Here is a 14,907-nt window from a genome sequence, read left to right as displayed (position 1 = left end):
GCAACACACAGCTCAGCAACCTTTAAATAGCTTTAAAAATCTGGTCCTGACGGCTTTGCTGAATCAGGATCTTAATTCAAGGTATGCAGAGCCAGAAAGGATCTGCTGTTCCTCAAAGGATGCTAGCCACTGGCAAGTTTTAGCCCATACTAAAAATGGTCAGCGGCGGTAAGAGAGAGTAAAGGAATGGCTTTAACAAGAATGATCTCACAGCCTTTCCTCACAGGAATAAATCCACGAGATCTAATTCTGATCTCCCAAACTGTTTTTTTGCAATATTGAGATCCTCCCATTTTACAGCTGCCAGGGTGAGCTCAGAACCAGGAACTGTAAATTCTGCGTAGACAGACAGACAGATAGAGACTTTTTAGTTCAGTTGTTTTCCTAGTAGTACACTGCATGGTCTAAGGTCCTTAATCAGCCTTCACTTAGTGACTATTCCCAAATACCCAGAACAATGGAAGTTTGTTGGTTACAGACCGAGCAAAATTATAGTATCTGAGCACATTACAGTCCTTAATGTATTTATCCTCACAGTGAGATTGGAAAAGGATTCTGTGCCCATTGTACAGATGGAGAACTGAGGCCCAGAGGGTCAGTTTGATAAGGTACTTAGTGCCTAAAAATGCAGCTCAATGCCCAGTGGGATTTTACAAAGTCCTTCATCAGGCCCAGTGCCTCACTCCCATTCAAGCCAAAGGATATTAGATGCCTAACCTGTTTAGATGCTTGTCAGCATTCCGTTTGGTGCCTATCTGGATGATTTGGTGCCTCAACACCTTTAAAATCTGGCCTAAGCAATTCCCCCAAAGGGCCCCAGGGAGCCTGCTGGAGAACAGAGAATTGACCCCACGTGTCCAACATCCCAGGTTAGCCCCCTACCCAAATCTATCCAGAGCTATAGCTTGCCACGTTGTTCAGTTTCCTGAATTACTCAATGATCACTAGTGAGTTCCAGGAGACAAATACACATTGTGTAAAAAGAAAATTGTTTCATGTCTGAGTGCTAAAGGTGTTGTCTGTTAAGTTGATTGGGTCACTTTTGATTTGTAGGTGCACCTGATGGAGTTTCTCTGTCCCATTCATTAGTCCCTAACCTCTCACATGTCCCACCTTGTTCGTCTCCTCTTTAAATGAAACTCCCTGAGTCTTTTCTGAGGCTGGGATATTCAAAGGAACCTAAAGAAATTAGACGCTGTTGAAAAATCAAGGGGAGTTGGTCACCTGACTCCCCTGAAATTCTCAGCCCTATTAAACTCTGCCCATCCATGCATCTGCTTCTCCTCTCACGCTCTGCTCCATTCCCAGCCCCATGCAGTAAATGGGAAAAGAAGAGATGCTCCGTCCTCTCTTCCCCCAGCTCTGAGACAGCAGGTGCAGCTCAGGAGTCTGCATGTCAGCACCAGCAGAGCAGGACGTGAGCATGCTCTCCTCATGCTAATACCTGAGACACTGAGCCTCATGGAAGCTCTGCCCATTGCCTGAAACAGGAGTGAAAGCACAAGCAAGACGAGTGCTTCAAATGCTGACTGTGACAGGTTGGATCACAGAAACCCTTCTGGGAGCTGCAACCTGAGTGTCCAGACTACTTCTACCTCTGCTTTCCCTGACAGCTCAGGGCTCCAGCATCTGTCTTGCTGAGCCAGACATTCCCGTCTGCTCCAACAAAGACCTGGGGTCTGAATTACTTGCCCCAAAGCTGCAGGTTTACTTGAAAGCAGCTAACAGAAGTGGGCTTGTCTTTAGCACTCAGATGCCCGACTCCCAATGGGGTCTAATCCCAAATAAAGCCGTTTTACCCTGTATAAACTTTATGCAGGGTAAACTCATACATTGTTCACCCTTTATAACACTGATAGAGGGAGATGCACAGTTGTTTTCTCCCCCAGGTATTAATACATACTCTGAGTTAATTAATTAGTAAAAACTGATTTTATTAAATACAGAAAGTAGGATTTAAGTGGTTCCAAGTAGTAACAGACAGAACAAAGTAAGTCACCAAGCAAAATAAAATAAAATGCGCCAATCTATGTCTAATCAAACTGAATACAGATAAGATCCTCACCCGTTCCAGAATGCTCCCTTTTTCAGACTAATCTCCTTTTAGCCTGGGTCCAGCAATCACTCACACCCCTGCAGTCACTGGTCTTTGTTCCTGTTTCTTTCAAGTATACTGAGGGGTGGAGAGGCTCTCTTGTTAGCCAGCCGAAGACCTGGCACAGGCTGGTTTGACTTAGATCTGCATAGTGCAGCCTAGATGCCTGAGCACTGTTGTGAGGCCTGGGTCTAGAAATTCTAAATCTAGTGTTAATATTCAGTGTGGACCCTCAAGCCTAGGTTTACACTCACTGAGCCTACGGGTTCAAGTCCCACACACCCTAGGCTTACATTGCAGTATAGGCACACGCTTACACCCCTTCTACCCATTGCAAGATGACACACAGTACAACAAATGGGAAGACCAGTACAATCTTCCCAGATACAAAGTTATGGAGCTTTGGGGAATCCAGGACATCAAGGAGACAGAAAATATTTGAACCAGCTAATTCTGCCCACAGTGATCTGAGACCAGTGCTAAGTAGAATGAGGCATTCACACAATTCAGAGAAATAGATGAAACACGTATCGGAAATCTCAAATGTCATCATGTGGAGTGTAGAGCACAAGACAGTCAGGTTTCCAATTAAGGCAATAGTAAATATCAGCTTTAGCCAGGAATGGGAATGTCATCAACCCAAAACGTAGCATGTCCTCACGTTCCCCAAAGCAGTTCCTATTGCTGTGAGCTTGGGCCCCACTAGATGTAAACTTTCTTGCTCATTAAGACAGATAGATTCTTTCACAGATCAGTGACTCATTCTGAATTGATTTGAGAAACATATATTAACGGATGACTTTTCTCAGGGCCTCCTTCACCTCTTTGTTTCGCAGGCTGTAGATGAGGGGGTTGAGCATGGGAGTCAGGACTGTGTAGAAGACGGAGAACACTTTGTTCAAGGTTTTCAGTGTATTGGTTTTTGGTAGCAGATACACAGTTATTATGGTCCCATAGAAAACTGTAACCACAATGAGGTGAGAGGAGCAGGTGGAAAACGCCTTTTGCCTCCCGGTGGTGGAAGGGATTCTGAGGATAGTAGCAATGATACAAACATAGGACGTCACAGTTAATAGAAATGGGCAAGGCGAGTCTAGGAAGGCGAGTATGAAACTAACAAGTGTGATCATGCTGGTGTCACTGCAGGAGAGCTGTAGCATTGGAGAATAATCACAAAAGAAATGGTCAATTTCATTGGGGCCACAGAATGTTAATTGTGACATAAAACACATCATTATTACACAAATTAGAAACCCACTTATCCAAGACCCCGCTGCTAGCTGGAGGCAGAACCTGCCATTCATCAGGGCTGCATAACGCAGGGGTTTACATATCGCTAAATACCGATCATAAGACATCGCTGCTAGGAGATAACATTCTGTAGCTGCCAGAGAAACAAAGCAATAAAACTGTGCAAAACAGCCACTGACAGAAATGGTTCTGTCTCCAGTCAGGAGACTGGTCAGTAACCTGGGCAGGACGGTGGAGGTGTAGCAGGTCTCCAAGCAAGACAAGTTCCCCAGGAAGAAGTACATGGGGGTGTGAAGGTGCTGATCAGCCACAATTAGTGCAATGATGAGAATGTTCCCAGATATGGTCACAATGTAGATCACCAAGAAAACCAGGAAGAGAAGCAGCTGAAGTATAGGGAGATTCCCGAATCCCAGGAGGATGAATTCTGTGATGACCGTTCGATTGTGCTCTTCTGCTTTGACTATGAGGTGCATCTAGGTACAAAGAAAAATACTAAAACTCAGAGGTGGGACTTTCAAAAGGAAAAACATCCCATTAACTTAAGCAAGTGCAGAAGGACAGATATCCAGAGGCATTTAGGCACCCAAAGTTGCAGATCGGCACCTAGTGAGATTTTCAAAAATATTTAGCCAACCTAGGTGCCTTAAGGTGAGATTTTTAAAGCTATTTAGGTGCTGCAGCACACAGCATCACAATGCCCCAGCCTAAATCTCATTTTCCACAGATTTAGGAACTGAGGTGTCTACATTCTATTGACTATTCTACAGTCTTCCATGCCTAAATCCAGGGTTTCGCAAACAGGGGTCGCTGCTTGTGTAGTGAAAGCCTCTGACGTGCTGGGCTGGTTTGTTTACCTGCTCCGTTCTCAGGTCCGGCCGATCAAAGCTCCCACTGGTCGCGGTTCGCTGCTTCGGGTTAATGGGAGCTGCTGGAAGCGGCGCAGGCTGAGGGATTTACTGGCCTCCGCTTCCAGCAGCTCCCATTGGCCCAAAGCAGCGATCCATGGCCAGTTGGAGCGGCGATCGGCCGGACCTGCAGACGGGGCAGTTAAACACACCGGCCCGGCATGACAGGGGGTTTCCCTACACAAGCGGCAACACCTGTTGGAGAAACTCTGCCTAAATCCTTTTGAAAATGGAATTTAGGCTCCTCAATCATTTAGGGATTGTTGCAACACTGAGTTCAGCAACCCTTAAATATCTTTAAAAATCTGGGCCTGAGGGCTTTGCTTTATTAAGATCTTAATTCAAGCTATGCAGAGCCACAAAAGATCTACTGGTCCTCAAAGGATGCTAGCCACTGGGAAGTTTTAGCCCACTCTAAAAATGGTCAGCGGCGCTAACAGAGAGTAAAGGAATGGCTTTAACAAGAACGATCTCACAGCCTTTCCTCACATGAATAAATCCACGAGCTCTAACTCTGATCTCACAAACTGGTTTTTGCAATATTAATTCTGCCGGAGATCCTCCCATTTTACAGCTGCCCAGGTGAGGTCAGAGTCAGGAGCTGTAAATTCTGAGTACATGTGCATCCTACATGCTATGTATTTTATTTTTAAATAACTGACTTGAAGCACTGAATATATATATATATATAATTGTATTTTATTATAATGGGAATTGGGGGTCTACATTCATAAGTGGGATGGACAGAGGAGTAGGTCTGGTTGATCTACCTTGTAATCTCAAAGAACATTGCAAAGAGACGATGCAGTGCTCAATGCCTCCTGACAGCTGCTGAGAACTCTCAGCTGACACTCCAGTCAGTGGAGGAAAGGCTCTGCTGGAGACAACCAGCAGCTACAGGGTCAGGAACATGCACCGAGCTTCTACTTTAGGGGAAAATCCAGAGGGACATTTTAGAAACAACTGAGGAAAGGGGTGAGAATCCATGTGAAAGAGGTGAGTTGTCAGGGAGATAGAAAGGCATTCAACCCCTTTCTAAAGGGCTGGGGGATGGGAGGTAAAGGCTATGGGATGGCCCTGGATACTGTTATGCTCACAGGATACAAACAGGGAAGTTAGATTAAAACATCAAATACTGTCTCTGGAAGGTTGCAATGTAATATGACTTTATTGCATAAAATCCAAAACCCCAATGCACAAAACCCAAAACCAGAGAGAGAAACGCAGGCTGTTCCCTAAGACAGAGACACCAAACTCACCCCAGATTGCTCTAGGCTGGCTCTTTTCAGACTGACCACTGAAAGACACTGATCACATGCTTCCCTACAGAGCCCCCTGGTCTGCAAGCAGGACCAGGAGAACCCTTAAGAATTTACAGTGATAGCACATAACAGTTTTCAATATAGCACAGACACCTTAGAAAGAGAGGGAAAGATACAGGCAAACAGAGAAACAGACAGAAAGGCACAGAGAGACATATGCAGATAGACAGAAAAATTAGACAGATAGAGGGAGATGTGTGAAACAGCTCTATTTAACATTAGAGCTGACTGGAATTTTTTTTATTCACAGAAATTTTTGACTTTTTGTGAAAAAAACTGACAATCAAAATTTTGTGGCTGAAAAGTGAAAATGTTCCACCAGAAGCTGGAAGCTTCTGATTTTTGACCTAATATTTTTCAGTTTTTGGCTGAAAAGTTTTTGGATTCTGGCCAAAACGTTTTTTGTTTTTAAATAAAAACATACCATTTTTCCAGGGAAAGTAGACAGCTCTATTTATCAAAAGAAATGTAACACATCTGAAAAGGCAATATAAAAAACCCCTCTGGCCAGATTTTTAAAGCTATTTAGGTGCTGCAGCACATAGCATCGCAATGCCCAAGCCTAAAGCTCATTTTCCCAGATTTAGGCAATGAGAAGTCTACAGTTTATTGACAGCCAATAGGATTTATACTCCTCCATGCCTAAATCTCTTTTGAAAATGGAATTTGGGCTCCTCAATCAGATGGGTATTAATAATAATAATAATAACTGGAGATATACCAATCTCCTAGAACTGGAAGGGACCTCAGCAACCTCTAAATAGATTTAAAAATCTGGTCCTGAGGGCTTTGCTGAATCCGGACATTAATTCAAGCTATTCAGAGCCACAAAGGATCTGCTGTTCCTCAAAGGATCCTAGCCACTGGGAAGTTTTAGCCCACACTAAAAATGGTCAGCAGAGCTAAGAAAGTAAAGGAATGGCTTTAACAAGTACAATCTCGCAGTGTTTCCTCACATGAATACATCTATGAGGTCTAATTCTGATGTCCCAAACTGTTTTTTGCAATATTAATTTCTGCCAGAGATCCTCCCATTTTACAGCTGCCCAGGTGAGGACAGAACCAGGAGCAGTAAATTCTGAGTAGACAGACAGACAAATAGAGCCTTTGTAGTTCAGTTGTTTTCCTAGTAGTACACTGCATGGTCTAAGGTCCTTAATCAGCCTTCACTCAGTGACTATTCTCAAATACCCAGAAGAATGGAAGTGTGTTGGTTACAGACCGAGCAAAATTGTAGTATCTGAGCACCTCACAGTCCTTAATGTATTTATCCTCACAATGCCACAGTGAGATTGGAAAAGGATTCTGTGCCCATTGTACAGATGGAGAACTGAGGCCCAGAGGGTCAGTTTGATAAGGTACTTAGTGCCTAAAAATGCAGATCAGGGCCAGTGGGATTTTACAAAGTCCTTCATCAGCCTCAGTGCCTATCTCACATTCAAGCCAAAGGATATTAGATGCCTAACCTGCTTAGATGCTTTTCAGCATTCCACTTGGTGGCTATCTACATGATTTGGTGCCTCAACACCTTTAAAATCTGGCCTAAGCAATTCCCCCAAAGAGCCCCAGGGAGCCTGCTGGAGAACAGAGAATTGACTCCATGTGTCCAACATTCCAGGTTAGCCCCCTACCCAAATCTATCCAGAGCTATAGCTTGCCACGTTGTTCAGTTTCCTGAATTACTCAATGATCTCTAGTGAGTTCCAGGAGACAAATACACATTGTGTAAAAAGAACATTGTTTCATGTCTGAGTGCTAAAGGTGTTGTCTGTTAAGTTGATTGGATCATTCTTGATTTGTAGGTGCACCTGCTGGAGTTTCTCTGTCCCATTTATTAGTCCTTAACATCTCACATGTCCCACCTTCTTCATCTCCTCTTTAAATGAAACTGCCTGAGTCTTTTCTGAGGCTGGGATATTCAAAGGGACCTAAAGAAATTAGACACTGTTGAAAAATCAAGGGGAGTTGGTCACCTGACTCCCCTGAAATTCCCAGTCCCATTAAACTCTGCCCATCCATGCATCTGCTTCTCTTCCCACGCTCTGCTCCGTTCCCAGCCCCATGCAGTAAATGGGAAAAGAAGAGACGCTCTCTCCTTTCTTCCCCCAGCTCTGAGACAGCAGGTGCAGCTCAGGAGCCTGCATGTCAGCACCAGCAGAGCAGGGAGTGAGCATGCTCTCCTCATGCTAATGCCTGAGACACTGAGAGCAGGACCTTGACTAGCAGCGCAGCTGGGAAACTCCCTCTGCCCAGTGCCCTGCCCCGTGCACAAAGGGAATGCCCCGAGCAGGCACATACAGACCCCTGTCCCTCTCCTCCCCTCCTTGGCACCCTGAGACACACTCTACCCCAGGTGCGCTCTGCAGCCCAGCTGAAGAGTGAGAGTGTCTGGGCCTGGATTTTGTGCAGCATCCCGGGTGCAACAGAACAGCTGGAACTCAATGCTCCCACCACACTCTGCAGTGTCACAGTTTAGCCCTGTTGGTAGGGGAGAGGGGAAATGAGACCTATCAAGGGCAGAATAGGAAGTTTGAAGGAGCAGGATATGCACAGCGACGGTGTGCACCTGAGAAACAGCTCCGGCTGTGATCCTTCCCACTACCGCACCATTTCCTCCCTACATGGGATCCCCAGGATATGACCACAGGCTTGTCTAAACAGAGTTAGATCGTGGGAAGCTGGGTGTGAATCTCCAGAGCACTAGCCTGCCACGTTTTAACACACTGAGTGGACCCTGCTCCAGTGCACTAAACATTCCCTAGTGCACATTGACCTACCCCCATTTCAAACAGCACTAGGGCAAAATCCACTAGGGGACTTTTAGTGTGTGATAGCTGGATCCGCGCAGCCCCTTACTAAACAACAACCTACCGCACTGTAGATTTCCACCCCAGCTTGCCACACACTGACTCCCTGTGTGGACAAACCCCAGGAAGGTTCAAATTTACCTTTAATCCTCAGCAAGAAGCGGCGACCTCTGTGTCGATGCTGAGTGGGTGTGGGGATCTGGTTTTCACTTCCATGCTGCTCCCCTCCATGTCTCCTGCTCTTAGAGTTTGTCCACAGGGTGGGGTAGTGCTCTCAAGAGCAACGGGATTTCTAAAGGGCACCAATGTCTGGCATGTGAACTGGCTTGTGTAGACTCTTGCTGGCGCCCACAGAAAGTTCCTTTGTGTACAACACATTGGGGCACTTTAGAATTAACACTCCTCTGTGGTGCACCACCGCCCCATATGGACAAGCCTTTATTCGCTCTGCCAAGACACCTACATTCCACTGCTGCACTGGGCCGGCTCTTGATTTCTTGCCTGATGCACACACCCGTGTATATTACAAGGGGCCTCCATGCCTCCTGCTCTGGAGCCTTCTAGGGTTTATAGGGGAAAGCAGCCTCACACTGGCTCAGGCAGCTCTTGGGATCTCCACTGAGGCTGCTGCTAATGATCCCTGCTTTGCAAGTGCCCTCAGGAGGGAATTCAATGCTATGGTGCTTGTTAAGACAGTGTAAACATCATGGCCATTGACTACTGAGGTCTGGTCTCCACTACAGAGTTAGGCTGACACAAGGCATCTTATGTCGACCTAACTATGGAAGCATTTACATGTAAATTTCACTCCCGCTGATGTAACTGCCCCACTACGCCGACTTAATAACCCCACCTCCACAAGCGGCATAGAGTCAAGGTTGATGTAATTAGTCTCATTGTAGACACTGCGTTGCTTATGTTGAATGTTATTGGCTTTCAGGAGCCTTCCCACGATGCCCCACACTGTCAGTGCAATCGGCGCGAGTGCTCCTGGTGAGGTCACGCACCGCCGACACAAGGAGCAAAGTGCAGACACGCACGAGTGATGTAATTACTGCGAGGCCTCAGCTGGAGTAGTGTGTCCAGTTCTGGGCACTGCACTTTAAGAGGGATGGGGAAAAATTAGATACAGTCCACAGGAGAGCAACAAAAATGATAACGAGGTTTAGAAAACCTGACCTGTGAGGAAAAGTAGAAAGAATTGGGCGTGTTTAGACTGGAGAAGAGAAGGGTGAGGGGGGACGTGGTAACAGTCTTCAGAGATGTACCAGGTTGTTAGAAGAGGATGATGATCCATTGTCCTCCACATGCCCCGAGGGTAGGACAAGAAGGAAACTATAACAAAACATGCAGAGGAGTGGAGAGGAGCACTGTGGAATCACAGAGCAACTGTATGGCGCAGTGGAGAAGCCACTGGATTGGGATTATTCTCAGCTCTACGACTGGCCTGTTGGATGACCATGTGCCTCAGTTTCCCATCTGTAAAATGGGGATAATGATGTCAAGCTCTTGGAGATCTGTTGATGAAAAGTACAATATAAAAACTAGGTCTTTTGATTATTACCGAGCCACAGTAGCACATCATCTGCAAACCTCGGGGAGAACGACAGTTGTCTAAATGGCCAGGAACTCCCACCAACAAACATTGCTCCTTCTGTTTAAAAAACTAGGAAATAAAATGTCACAAAAAAAATCTTTGTTAAAGCAGAGTTAAGGTGCCCAGTGATAACTCAGGCCCTTCCCTAAGGCTGAGTTCAGCAAAACTCTGACTTCTGAGAACCAGGAAATAGAGAGAGAAGATAAATGCCCACACAACCTTAACTCTGCCCTATTTGTGGGATACCCCAAAATACCCACACCACACACTCCCACTCTATCGTGTCACTGCAGTGGGCAGGTGCTCCCTGCCATGGCCCTATCTTCAAACCCTGATCCTTCTCCCCCGACAGGATACCACACTCTTAAAGTGTAACGACCACTTCACACCCTTTTCCAGCCCCTGAGTTGCTGAAAACTGAGGACAGTATTGTCGCACTGTGGCAGCACAGGCTTTTCAAGACTACCTGGTTCACTCATGCCATCCCCGATGACCGGAGAAGAAGGGCTGTCAGGCTGCCTGGAGTGGCTGAAGAGTACGGGTACCAACCTCAGGGCAGACTGTTCAGAATAAGGTCACAACCCCCACATTAGCTGTGAGTTCTAGACTTAGATTTCACCAACCAGGTATCAAGTGGGACTTCCTCAAGGACTACAATCAGGGCCGGCTCTAGGTTTTTTGCCTCCCCAAGCAAAATAAATTTTGGCTGCCCCTCGCCCCAGCCCTGGGCTCTCTCCCCACACACACACCCTGCCAGCCCAGCGCTGGGCTTCTCCTTTTCCCTCTCACCAGTGCTCTCCCCCCACCCTGCTGCCGCCCCAGCCCTGGGCTCTCCCCCCACACCTGCACCCTCCTTCCGCTGCAGCCCTGGGTCACTGGTAACTTGCTCCCAAGGCAGGTCATTCAGCAGGAATTTTGGATGTGCACAAAACACAGACAGGATTGGTTCCCATATGGTTACAGAGCTCCAGTAAAGTGGAACAATTTTCAGCTTGTGTGATTGGAGGATATCTGGATGCATATTATAAGACTGTCCTCCATAAATGAGGAAAAGTTGAGGTGCCTTTATTATTCTGTCTTCCTTTTAAACAAACAAACAAACAAAAAGATAATGGCTGTTGAAAATAGCAATTCCAGTCCTAATAACCACTAGGAAGCATTTCTTGCTCTATTTTATACTACTTTTTCTATAGCAAGTGACAGTGGATCTGTATATTTGATTTGGGAGAATGAAGTAACAGCTGCCCAAACTGAGCTTGAGCACTCCTGAATTTTGAGGTGTTCAAATCTGGAAGGCAGGTGCTGGGTGTGTGGGGGGGAGGGCTGTGGGCTCCGTGGGGGAGCACGGCAGCATGTATGCAGCAGCTTGTTTGGAGCTGCACGGAGCCAGACACGCTGATCTGAGTGGCACAGTAAGGGGGCTGGGGGTTGGAGAAGGGGTAGGGGTTCTGGGGAGGCAGTCAAGGAACAGGGAGCAGGGGGGGTTGGATGGGGTGGAGGTTCAGGGGGCAGTCAGGGGAAGGGAGAAGGGGGGTTAGATAGGTCAGGGGTTTGGGGGGGCAGTCAGGGGACAGGCAACGGTTGGATAGGCATGGGAGTCCCAGGGGTTTGTCAGGGGACAAGTAGGAGGTGGGATCCTGGGGGGAAGTGGAGAGGGTCTCAGGAGGGGGCAGTTGGAGACAAGGAGAAGGGAGGCTTAGATAGGGGTTGGGGTCCAGGTGGCAGCTAGGGGCAGGGGTCCTGGAAGGGGGCAATCATGGGACAAGGAGCAGCAGTGCTTAGATAGGGGGTGAGGTCCTAGGGGGCAGTTAGGGGCAGGGGTCTGGGGAGGGGTTGATCAGGGAGTGGGGAGGGGGTTGGATGTGTTGGGGTTTCTATGGGAAGCAGTCAGAGGGAGTGGATGGCAGCAGGGTGGGGCTTCCCTTCCCCATGAGTGTCCTGTTTTTTGAATATTAAAATATGTTCTCACTACCATTCACAGTGCAACTCTCCACTCACAGCGTGCTGCCCTCCTTCCTTTCCAGTTCGTAGTGGCCAAGGGAATGCTGGGAAATGTAGTTCTTTCCCTGCTCCAGGGCTGGCTCTATAGGCAGGGAGCTAACCAAGGAACTACAGCTCCCAGAGCCGCCTGTTAGCCCATGCCGCCCCTGCAAATGGGCTGCCCCAAGCAGGTGCTTGCTTTGCTGGTGCCTAGAGCCACCCCTGAGTACAATCTCCTTAACATGGAGTCACAGACAGTCTCCTTGGGCACTCCAGTCTGTCTTAACACCCAAGTAAGCCTGCCTTTGTGATAGATGGTCCCTTACACCAAAAATCACAATAATATTCAGGGAGCTGACCCCTGGCAGGCACAGACTTGCTTCCCCGTGCTAAGGGGAGGTGTCAGTGGGTGCTGCAGAATCCCAGGCACCGCAAGAAACGTCACAGGGACATACAATCAAATTAAATGATGGCAAATTCTGAACCAATAAATACCTTTTTCCAAGATGTGCGATTAGACTGTAGTCATCAAAGAGGGACTGGACATTTGTATGGCTAACAAGAATAACCAGAGTTACCACAGGCAATGATGATGATTCCTATTACTCTATGCAGCAGGTTGCTTTCCTCTAGGAACCAGACAGAGACACAAATACTCAGACACTCTTAGCTATTCTGCTGCAAAAACAAGACAACCCTGAGTAGATGCTGAGGGTGTTAGGGTTCAAACCTCCCCAAACACAATGTGTATCTCCATGCCGGGTAGACACTGCGTATTGTTACTCATTTTTTATCCCAACGGCTAGTCACAGTTTGGAGCCATGGGGATGTCCCAGTTGGAAGTAGAAATTGATGGAGTCTGATATTTTCTTTGATCCAATCTCGTTTATTCAGAAGGAATGTACAAAGTCCTACTTCTCTGAATGCATGAGGAACCAAGAACAAAAGGAGCAGCTTCTTTGCTTACCACCCCAAGTCTCATTAGCCACCTCGTTTGATCTAAACGGTCAGTTTTCCAAGGCTCGCACTAGGCTACTGTTTGCCTTTCTTTGTTTTTTTTCCCTCAGGCTCCCTCTCTCTGTTCTGTTTGTTTTCTCTCTCTCTCTTCTCTCACGCACCAACTCGTGCTCAGCCAAACCCTTCTGCCACTCAGTCCAAATTCCTGAGGCTCACCTTCTGCTGCCGTGTAGACGACCCTCAGTGGCGCAACTACTGTCATACCTTCAGTGAGTTCCTGTGTATTCATTAGGATCAGAGACATAAGGATTAAAGTACTATTCAATGGGTAGAATTTTCAAAAGCACCAAAGTGACTTCAGAGCTTAAGTTTCCCCTTTCAGAAGGACCGAAGGATGAAGTCCATGGGGCCGGATGCACTGCATCCGAGGGTGCTAAAGGAGTTGGTCGATGAGATTGCAGAGCCATTGGCCATTATCTTTGAAAAATCATGGCGATCGGGGGAGGTCCCGGGTGACTGGAAAAAAGCTAATGTAATGCCCATCTTTAAAAAAGGGAAGAAGGAAGATCCAGGGAACTACAGGCCAGTCAGTCTCACCTCAGTCCCTAGAAAAATCATGGAACAGGTCCTCAAGGAATCAATCCTGAACCACTTAAAGGAGGGGAAAGTGATCAGGAACAGTCAGCATGGATTCACCAAGGGCAAGTCATGCCTGACTAACCTAAATGCCTTCTATGATGAGATAACCGGCTCTGTGGATGAGGGGAAAGCAGTGGATGTGCTTTTTCTGGACTTTAGCAAAGCTTTTGATACAGTCTCCCACAGTATTCTTGCCAGCAAGTTAAAGAAGTATGGGCTGGATAAATGGACGGTAAGATGGATAGAAAACTGGCTAGATGGTCGGGCTCAATGGGTAGTGATCAATGGTTCCATGTCTAGTTGGCAGCCGGGATCAAGTGGAGTGCCCAAGGGTCGGTGCTGGGACCAGTTTAGTTCAATATCTTCATTAAAGATCTGGAGGATGGTGTGGACTGCACCCTCAGCAAGTTTTCAGATGACACTAAACTGGGAGGAGTGGTAGATACGCTGGAGGGTAGGGATAGGATACAGAGGGACCTAGACAAATTAGAGGATTGGGCCAAAAGAAATATGATGAGGTTCAACAAGGACAAGTGCAGAGTCCTGCACTTAGGATGGAAGAATCCCATGCACTGCTACAGACTAGGGACCGAATGGCTAGGAAGCAGTTCTGCAGAAAAGGACCTAGGGGTTACAGTGGACGAGAAGCTGGATATGAGTCAACAGTGTGCCTTTGTTGCCAAGACAGCTAACAGCATTTTGGGCTGTATAAGTAGGGGCATTGCCAGCAGATCAAGGGATGTGATCATTCCCCTCTATTCAGCACTGGTGAGGCCTCATTTGGAGTGCTGTGTCCAGTTTTGGGCCCCACACTACAAGAAGGATGTGGATAAATTGGAGAAAGTCCAGCGGAGGGCAACCAAAATGATTAGGGGGCTGGAGCACATGACTTACGAGGAGAGGCTGAGGGAACTGTGGAAGCCAGTAAATAATTAACAAGGTTTTAAAGAGATCTTAATGAATGTTAGTTAGCATGAGTTAGGTTAACTGTGACCCTGGTGACGTGAGGAAGCAAGATAATGTAAGACAGAGGGAATTGTGTGAAAGTTATTACGACCTTGCAATATGCAGTCTTGCAGTCTTGTTTTTCTAGTGATATAGCAGAGAAGCTTATGTATAAACAAAATGTATTTGTTGCTTTTTACTGTCTGTATTATTGCTAGAAATTGTCTGAAACAACGGTATAAAGGCTTGATGTAATTGTTTACCAGTTGAGAGACCTGTCCAGGACTGGGGTGACCCTGTGTCCTATGGCACTCTCTCCCTCCATGGTAATTACTGGAGAAATAATAAAGTATTTGGTTTTGCTGCACCCAAACAAAAAGCGAGAACTGAGTTTTTCTTCGACAGA

General features: G+C 46.8%; 2 protein-coding genes across 3 annotated transcripts in view; both read right to left on the bottom strand.

The window, feature by feature from the left end:
- Nucleotides 1-14,907, bottom strand: part of LOC123345337 — a 716,016-nt gene that overhangs the window by 146,018 nt on the left and 555,091 nt on the right. The gene's annotated exons all lie outside the window — the stretch shown is intronic.
- Nucleotides 2,884-3,822, bottom strand: LOC123345334 (olfactory receptor 6B1-like). Its single transcript, XM_044982124.1, has one exon. It carries the CDS (start codon nt 3,820-3,822, stop codon nt 2,884-2,886), a length of 939 nt encoding a protein of 312 aa, XP_044838059.1.

Source organism: Mauremys mutica, chromosome 12 (assembly GCF_020497125.1).
Source record: "Mauremys mutica isolate MM-2020 ecotype Southern chromosome 12, ASM2049712v1, whole genome shotgun sequence".
NCBI classification, from domain to species: Eukaryota; Metazoa; Chordata; order Testudines; family Geoemydidae; genus Mauremys; species Mauremys mutica.
Note: the sequence above shows the minus strand (reverse complement) of the source record. Positions and strands in the feature narration are given on the sequence as shown.

What these genes read in the sequence shown, in the direction of transcription:
- LOC123345334 (XM_044982124.1), bottom strand. Translation starts at nt 3,822, where the DNA reads ATGCACCTCATAGTCAAAGCAGAAGAGCACAATCGAACGGTCATCACA.